Source organism: Alosa sapidissima, chromosome 5 (assembly GCF_018492685.1).
Source record: "Alosa sapidissima isolate fAloSap1 chromosome 5, fAloSap1.pri, whole genome shotgun sequence".
Lineage (NCBI taxonomy): Eukaryota > Metazoa > Chordata > Actinopteri > Clupeiformes > Clupeidae > Alosa > Alosa sapidissima.
In genome coordinates, this window is record NC_055961.1 from 22,378,729 (window position 1) to 22,388,509 (window position 9,781).

The 9,781-nt window shown below is 40.1% G+C and overlaps 1 protein-coding gene across 1 annotated transcript in view; it reads right to left on the minus strand.

Moving 5' to 3' along the window:
• ttc3 (tetratricopeptide repeat domain 3) overlaps window positions 1–6,905 on the minus strand; it is a 38,896-nt gene extending 31,991 nt beyond the window's left edge. The window contains exons 1-3 of the mRNA XM_042091993.1: window positions 6,790–6,905; window positions 3,010–3,073; window positions 2,874–2,928 (exon numbers count right to left, since the gene is read on the minus strand). Coding sequence (XP_041947927.1) covers window positions 2,874–2,928; window positions 3,010–3,060 — 106 coding nt within the window. The 5' untranslated portion in view covers window positions 3,061–3,073; window positions 6,790–6,905. The remainder of the gene's footprint in view (window positions 1–2,873; window positions 2,929–3,009; window positions 3,074–6,789) is intronic.
• Window positions 6,906–9,781: the final 2,876 nt, after the last annotated feature.

Below are 9,781 nucleotides of genomic sequence, written 5' to 3' on the forward strand. Positions count from 1 at the left end.
GTTATAGCCATAGTGCCTAAAACATTTGATTTATACTATCCAACAGATTGTGGCTACTAAACATATTCTGTAATCGACATGTCAACTTAGTTAACTGCACAAGCTTGCCTTGTGACACATTTAGCTGGGAGAAGGCTTGTAGTTCAATGTTTTTCACTGGTAGCAGAGGCCTAGCAACAGTCATATTCTAAAGATGTACATGTAGCAGATCTAAAGTCCACACTAAGACAACGTTCATGCTGGTTTTATTGGAAGGAAACAAATCTGGTCTCTCAAGCAGTTAATTAACCATCAGGGGCATTATTTTTTATGATTTCCCAAAACCCCATCATCCTCTCATAGGGATTTTTTCATACGAACCAGAATGTGCAAAAATGCTAATAGAATGTGAGAAAGACTATGTGAAGGCATCATAAATGTCAAAATCATAGAAATTGTATACTTAAATTTGTTTTAACTATAGTGAAGTAACACTGAAGATGAGACAAGTGATAGTGAACAATAGGACTGTGAAGCAGAAACAGAGATTTTTTTGTTTATGTATCTGTCACTAAGGTACTTGAGACTTTGTTTAGATTTTTGGACCATATTGTGTTTGATCAAGACTCTTTACCTGGACACTACAAGTAGGGAAGTATTACAAGAAGAATAAGTTACTTGGACAGCAGAACAAATATATCAGTTTGGCGTTGTACACTGATGATTTTGAAGTCTGTACCCCTCTGGGAACCCCTAAAAAGCATAAGATGCAGAATATTGGGTAGTTCTCAATTGACTAGGCAAGATCCGATCCAGTCTCACTTCAATTCAGCTAGCTCTCCTAGATAAAAATGTTGATGTCAAGCAACATGGTTATGAAAAGCTTCTTGAGCCATTGATTAAAGATGTAAGGAGTCTAGAACAAGAGTGAATTTGAAGTATTAGATCAGTTTGTTAAAGGAACACGACGACTTTTTGGGACTTATTCACCGTATTCCCCAGAGTTAGAGGAGTCGATACATACCCTTCATCTCTGTGCGCGTACTTTTACTCGGTCTGACACATCCATCGCTAAACTAGTTTAGCACAGGTGCCTCAGCTCCAATAGCCTACACCTTTAATAGTGACAAAGAGAATGCCAACATTTTCCTATTTACATGCTGTGATTTGTATAGTTATAACGTGTACAAATAAAAATGTCAAATGAGACACAGGCATTTTGTAAGCATACATACTTGGAGCCATGTTTTTATTCAGGCAAAGCACTGCTACTTGGGGTTTGAAGCAACACCGGAGCTTTTCAGGTGCTTCCTGCTAATCACTCACCCCAAGTTAGTGCTGGGCGGTATGACCAAAAATGTATATCACGTTTTTTTCCCTCAAAATTCTAATGGTTTCACGGTATATGATGGTATTTTTTTTTTTTTCATGCATAATCAGGTGTTCACAGCATTTTCTACCAGTTGAGAGAGGAGTTGCTGCAGATTGACTTTGGATGGTCTATTTTGTCATGAGTTAATATTGTAGAATAATTCCACACTAGTAGTAATGCATGGCCCTAGAAAATGATGCTGTTTACAAAGACATGACTCTAATGAAGTGAGGAATCGGAATGCAAAGACAATTGCAGTCAAAATACAGAACTTTTACTGTACAAATTTCCCAAACATCTTGTATAAAAACAATACAAAAAGTAGTGCAACTTGCAATAAGTATACTTTTTTGAAAATGATACAATTAGTATAATTCTAGTTAGTGGTAGGCTAAAGATAACTTCATGTGGATGTCTGGTTTGCCTGCCATGAGCTTTGGTTCGGTTCACTAGGCAAACCGTTAACAAAAAAGATAGTTTTAGTGCACTGATAACAGTCAGGATCATCTCTAACTAGCCAGCTAGTATTGTTCAGTTAATGTCTAACATGCTTTACTTGCTACCTGGATAATTTCAGCGAATATTCTTAAGGTAAGATGAATGATAGGATCATTAAACGTCACTGTGTTTGGTCGGTTAACTAACGGCATCGTCTACTAGCCAGCTAGTTACAGCTGTTGAACAATTTCAGTGGAAACTATAGAATTTTCGTGCCGGTTAACTAACAGAAACAAGAAACAATTTAAGGTATTCTGTGCAACACCCCTAAATAAATCCCTTACCTAAGGAGAAATTAAGTCTTAAGGGTCATACAGACAACAGCATACGATTGGTTTGGCTCTCGCCTTAGGAAGCTGGGCCATAGGCATTCACAGCAGCACTAGGTCAGTGTGATTCAGCGACGAACGAAAGAATGAACAAGAACTGGAAAGGCGAACCAGTTCAGATCGTTCATTTTAAAGACCCGTTCGAACGAACTAGTTAATTCGCGAACGACCCACCTCTATTGTGTGGTCATTATAGTATGTATAGTGCCTATACATACTTTTCTGACTCGCCTCTGACAGGACCAATCGTCAAAATTTCGGTGTCCACCACTCTAGTTCATCCAAAACAAACCAGAAAAGAGCCTTAAAGTGCTAAAAACCGTAATTTTCCTTTAATTAAATTTGCCCTTTTTTTTAAATAATGTACAAATAATCCCCTTTAAAGTCAACGTGAAAGCAAATTTCTACAAAGCAATGTTAAATAATTACAAATGTATAATGCAAAATAAGTGATTCCATTCACCCCCCTTAAAGTGACTAAGCTTAACCTAAATCAACAGCGGTCCAGTCAATTGGTGCTAATAGAGTGCAGTGAATATAGTTAATTAATATGAAGACACCTGCGTCTGGAAACAGTCACTGGCCAATCCACTGGCCAATCCACCATTGGCTATAATTCCACCATGAAGGCAATGTTGCCTTGATAATTTGAGTTTTCTCAACACTTTCTTTAGCTCACTGTACACAATTCTTACCATAGGGATATATACCGTTCATGACCTCTTCCTCATCTTCCACCTCCTCAGAATCCTGGGGATAAAACCATGCATACTGAAACATTCTTAAGACACAATTATTGAACTAGTTTACATATACATAATAAAAACTCACAGATCCGACATCATCAAGACATCCATCTGTCTCATCACAATTCGATTCCATCTTCGTGTGATACCTGCCAACATAATTGTGAAAATGAACAGTGAAATCTTTGTTGAAATGAAGTGTCAACCAGGCTTGGAATTTCATACTTTTAGGGGCAAGGCCACTTGGCCTTTAGTTGGGCATATTTGGCGTGGGGCTAAAAAGGCACCCATGCCAAAGTTAACTATACAGTAGGCTACATAAAAATGATCAAAGTTGTATTAACCTATTCACAGCAGTAGACCTACATCACTCTATGAAACATTACAGAAACATGACATATTACATAGAACTGTAAATCATCTGATTTTAATAGTATAAGTATAAGTATATATACACTCTTTTGATCCCGTGAGAGAAATTTGGTCTCTGCATTTATCCCAATCCGTGAATTAGTGAAACACACTCAGCACACAGTGTACACACAATGAGGTGAAGCACACACCAATCCCGGTGCAGTGAGCTGCCTGCAACAACAGCGGCGCTCGGGGAGCAGTGAGGGATTAGGTGCCTTGCTCAAGGGCACTTCAGCTGCTTCCTACTGGTCGGGGTTCGAACCGGCAACCCTCCGGTTCCAAGTCCGAAGCGCTAACCAGTAGGCCACGGCTGCCCGTGCCAATATTTAGATATCTAGGCTATATTTAACATTTATTTTCAATTTGACAGCTCAGCTATGCAACCATTTTAGCAAAAATGACCTTAATTATGCAGCTTGAGAGTCGTTCTGATGGTTCTACAACACTTTTTGGGTCGTTTGGTGGGTGCTTCGTCTCCCCCTAATGCTTCTCCGCATATGCAATATCTGGTCACGGTCCGAACACATCCGGATGTGACTCAGCGGAAGTATCCAATCGCTCCTCGAAAATGTAGTCAGATTGTAGTTTCTAAGAAGACTGCAAAACGGACTCCGACTTGGCTTTGTTGCTGTTGAAATTGTAAGTAGCCTACCCTTGGGTGAACTTCGTTTTTGTAATGTGGTTTGATAGTCTCTTGAACAATGTGTTTGCTCTACTGTTTTATTGTGAGCCCTGTATGTGTTTAGCTTGGTTTCTTGATGGCTAGCTCGCTAGCTAGTGGGGGTTTAGCGTAGCAGTCACTTGCTACCGAAGCTGCAGGGGGAGCTGTCATGAAAAATGCGAGCCCAATTCAGGCAAAAACCCAGAAACAGCGAAGGAATAACCCGACCTGCATAGGGCTTCTTTAAGAAACTCAAATAGCCTGCATGCTTAGCATTTTGTGATCATTAAGGCTACTTTGACAAACTCTTAGTCAGTTGTATATCCTCCGATTTTAATATTTACAGACATCCAGGCAATATGTAACATTTATTTTGTATTTGGGCTGAGAAATCATTAAATCATGTATTGAACAATTTAAACACATTGTGAAACTTAAAACTCAAAGTTGGAGACATGTATGTCGAAATTTGCTGCAAATTCAACCAGATTACTCTGGAACAGCTAACTATACAGGGGAATGCTTTACACCTTTGTTTTCGGTAAGGTCTGTTTATTCTGATATATGGTTTGTTATGTGTTGAGTGAAGAGTCTGTGAATTATTCCACTGAGATGAATGGGTAGGGAGATGGGCGCAGAACTGTATGTAGAATAATATGATTAAATGACTAAATTTTATTTTCTCACAAACCATTTACCACAACAACTAGCGGCTAACATTGTTTAAAAGCTGAGAAAAAGCTCTTTCATGTGATGTGATACATGTGATGTCTGTGTCATATCTGTGGTAAGTAGCTGTGGTAAGCAGTTGCGCTGTAACTTTCTCCACTGCGTAAAAGACTAAATTAATTTGCGCTGTGAATTCTAAGATTATTTTGATAGGCCATAGGCTGCCGTGAAATTCCAATCCTGGTGTCAACACTGGTGTTTTTCAGGGTCTCCCTTATTGTATATTTGGCAGACACGTGACTTTGTCATGTGACGGCGCCATGCTGGACGGCAAAAAGATAGTAAACATATGGCAAATTACATTATGATTAAGTGAACACCATGGCAGCCTACATTGCTGCAGGTCACTTCAACCACTCAGACTGTTTGGTCTAAATTCCATCAAAATGGATCATGCCCCACTAGAGGAGACAAGACTTTGGACCATGCCTACACTAACATCGCTTAGGCATACAAAGCCGTTCCCCTGCCCCACCTAGGACACTCTGATCACCAGTCATTGTTTCTACTGCCCAAGTACTCAGCACTCATCAAACGTGCGAAACCCAAAGTGAGGACAGTCAAAATTTGGCCAGAGGGAGCTGACTCTGCACTTTCAGCAGCATATTGTAAACACTGAAACTGGATAGTGTTTACCACTCAGGCCACCCCTGACGCCACACGAACATTGACTCATACGCCTCCTCGGTTCTGGACTGTATCAACTCCAACATCAAGTGTCACCACCCTCAAACAGATTACCACTTTCCCTCCCACTTTCCCACAAGCTAAGGATCGAGGATCACTTCAAGAACAACTCTGACCCCTGCTTCATGTAGCAAGGCATCCAGGCCATCACAGACTACAAAACTACTAACTCCACCCCCTACCACGACACCTCTTTGGCTGATGAGCTGAACCACTTCTATGGCCGCTTTGACAAGGTGGTGGCCATCAAGGCTCTGACGTCTGCAGAACACCAGCCCCTTACACTCTCCCTCATCGATGTGTGCACGTAAGGCTGCTGGTCCTGATGGAATCTCCGGACGCATCCTCAGGGCCTGTGCTGTGCAGCTAACTGAGGTTTGGACTGACATATTTAGCCCAGGCAGCTCTCCCCGCATGCTTTAAAACCACCTCCATCGTGCCGGTGCCAAAACACTCCACTGCCCAACTCAAGACCTGCATACCACCCACACTGGACCCCTTCCAATTCGCCCACCGTCAGAACAGGAGCACGAAGGATGCCATCTAGGGGTGGGCGATATGGACAAAAAATAATATATAATATTATATATATAATATATATGTTTTTTTGTGATTTTTCGACATGCTGGTCGAAGCTAGCTAACTGCCCTCCACTGCTAGTGAACAGCAGTGATTGGTTGTTGACCTGTCAATCTCCCTTCAGTGCCACTGCCTACACAGCCCCGAGCTTCAGGAAAACCCACCGGCAGTTTTGTTGCCCGTACGAGTTAACGGGGCCCTTGGGAAGGCCTAAACCTGTATTCAGATTTTTCCAAAGGGGAAATTTACTTCCGGAACCTGAGGAATTGCGGAGGTGGGCGATCGCTTTTCAGTTGAATTTCTTCTTTGTAGCTATCCATCGAAGCATACCACCGGAACTGTCGCACATTCACATAACTTTAATTCCCTCAGCGAATGACTCTACATTTACGTAGCTGCTATGGTGTTTTCCAACTACAGTGATTAGACCCTTATAAATCCTTCTTTGTCAAAGCCAAAGATTCCGTTTTATCGTTAACCACCACACCTCCTTCATTAACTTTGATGACGTGGGAAGTTAACATTAGCTAGCAAGACACATGCATCAGCCATGTTGATGAACTACGTTGTTTAATCGGTGACTATCAAATATCCAATGTGCTTCACTGTTAGCTAACTTTAACGTTACAGTCGGGTGTAGTGACATTCAACTAGACACTGGTTAGCCACGTGTTGAATTTGTTTAACGTTTTTCAGAATTGAGGCATTAGAACATTAGCTAACTTTTGTTACATCAACAACGATTGAAAACCTGACGCATTGGATAAGGAGGCAGTAGAAGCTAATCACACTCACGTATTTAAGACAGCCAGCTCACCTACGTGTAAAGCATAAAGTATCGATAAAGATATCTACAAATTAGATAAACATACAAACTATGAGCTCCTCCTTTCCTTCTTCTTATACTTCATCCGTTGATGAGTTTGGGTTACAAACTTTCTTTTGCTTTACCGCCACCACCTGCGAGGGAGTGAAGACCGTCGAGGAAAGTAATAGACCATCCCCTGGTGGTAGCGTCTTCATTAAAAGAGAATCACATTCCTATTAGCTCGTTGCATTACTTCTAGGCCTATACTCTTCCATTCTAAACAGTCTAGCAAAAATAGTTAGCAAAGTGCCTGAAAAGATTGCCTGAACCTAGTCATCAAAGATTTGCCTTATCCATTTAAACCAAAGAGTTTAGATGTGACACGTATCACACTTCTCTCTCTCTCTCTCTATACACACACACGCACACATATTGTACAAATCTAGACATACCACACAACATACATACATACATACACATACATACATACGTACACAGCCATGCATAGCTATAAATACAGATTAGATCATGCCCAGCCAGACTGGGCTCAGACAAAACATGTACGGGCTCGGGTAGGGTTGGGCTGGATTATTTTTGGGCCCGATCTAAGCTCTAATACAGACACTAGGCTACACACACTGGCATACATTGAAATGGCACACATAAAAATACAGATACAGATAAAAATACAATACATACTGCATAGTGGTAATATGACTGCTGCATAAATAATAGTACTGGGGTCCGTTTCCCAAAACCATAGTTGATAACTAAGTTAGCAACTTTGTTGGTTGCGATGCAATTTCCCATTGCCAACCAACTAAGTTGCTAACAGGTTAGCAACTGGTTTTGGGAAGCACACCCCATGTGCAATACTAGTGCAATGCAGATATAGATATTCATTTGGGTGTCCCCAAAGTCTGTTGTTGCAGACTTGTCTTAGTGAGGCAGAACAGTCCTTCAGTTTACTCACTGGTACAATGTACAAAATGACATGGACACAATATTGTCAAATATATACACAATATTGTCATATGGACGCAATATTGGCATGTCAAATTACTCAGTTTTGCCTGTTTGATCGGCTATATTTAAAGTATTATGACATGGTGATGAGGTGTGAGATTAATATCATTGGCCTTATATTTAGGATGCTCACTTCTGAAAATATAAATGCCTGCACCCATTTTTAAAAAAAACACATTGCATTTATATAGTGCTTCACAGTGGACCTCACTAACCACCACCACCTGGGTGATGTAAGGAGTGAGATAATGAATTAATCAATTTCACTGAGTAATGAGCCTGGGTGAACCCAGACGAACCTGTTAGCAAATTTGAGTTTGCTCTGTAGGTCAGTCTGGAAATGATCCTGCTGACGCCTGCTTGCGAATCACCAAAAACCCAAATAACAATTGCGTGCATTCAACACATGGTTGTGCTGATGGTGACAGGGTTAAACAGATATGCACGTACATTTTCTTTGAAATTGAGTACTCTGCATTTAAAACCTATGTTTACAAGAAAAATGTGTTTGCTCCACTTCTGAAACAATTAAGTAAGAGTTTAATGCATCAATTTAAGTTTAATTTTACTGCTGGATACGCCCCTGGAAGTCGTACAAAACAGGCGTCAACAGGTACCCTGGAAATCCAGAGTTCTTGCAAGAGCACAATTGAATTGTCTCTGCGAGACACTCTGGAAATGAGCAATGATGCACGTTACTTTTCCCCCTTGAATCCCGGGGAACCAACTAAACTGATGAAGTCAGTGCTGCAACATTGGAGGACAGTAAATATTGGTCGTAGTGTTATCCGATTGCGTCGAAGTCTGAAATCATTTAGAGTAAACATGTCTAGTGTTATCCAATTGAGTGCAGTGAGATTTTTGAATCCATGCTTGTTGCCGCCCCTCGAGTTGGGCCATTACATTGTTCGTGGCCAGACCCTTAATCTTTCTAGATTACCAGGGGTCTGGATTTTCCAGGCTAGTCAACAGGATCCTTTTCAGGTGACCTGCAAAGCAAATTCAAATTGCAAACAAGTTTGTCTGGGTTCACCACTAGTTGTACAGGGAACGCTGTTGTTTCTATTTGTAGTTTTAATTAGGTAGGTATGTATTGCCAGATTTGTAATGGGAGTGAATTTCCTCTCTTTTTAGAGGCCACCGTGATTGCAGAGCATGATCGTGACATCAAGTTGGGTAACTTGGCACAAGACAACATTTAACACGTTTTTATTTGTTTAGACTAACCCTTTATTTTAGCAAACACAAGGTCTGTCTTAAGCACCACTGCACATTTATTAGGTATTTATTGAGCAGTGTCTTATTACTCAATAGGTCATTTATTCTTGGTAAATCCTTAAGCAATTGGTCCTGATTTAAGGTTATAGATACAGGTAGGCTTATGGATCAAAATAGAGAGTTTATATCTATGTATATACTCCTAATTCACTGTCTGAATATGTGACTTATAGTGACAGAATAATAACAAGGCAATGTTCAATGTATTAGAGGACTATAAATGTTTAATAATGTTGTAATAATTCTCTAAAACTTATTGAGTAAGAATAAAAAAAATGTTCGATGAAGATGTGTAGGCTAATGATGCTTAATAAAGACCTTATTGAGCACTAATAGGCTACACATAGGCCTATTAGTTATGTATTTGTTCGCTGAAATAAAGTGTTACCGTTTGTTTAATTTTGTTTCTTTATTAATTTATTTTGTGTAATGGGACACATATTGTTTTCTTTAACTATGCGAATGCAAATCTTAATCTTAATTTAAATTCAATAAAGCATTGAAGAAAAAGACTACCCTGAAAATCCAGAGTTCTCGCGAGAGCACAATGGAATTGTCTCTGCGAGACACACCCTCAATCTTTCTAGATTACCAGGGTCTGGATTTTCCAGGCTAGAAAAAGACATTCACAGATAATCACATTTTAGAAATGTAAACCCATTTTATTAAGTTGAA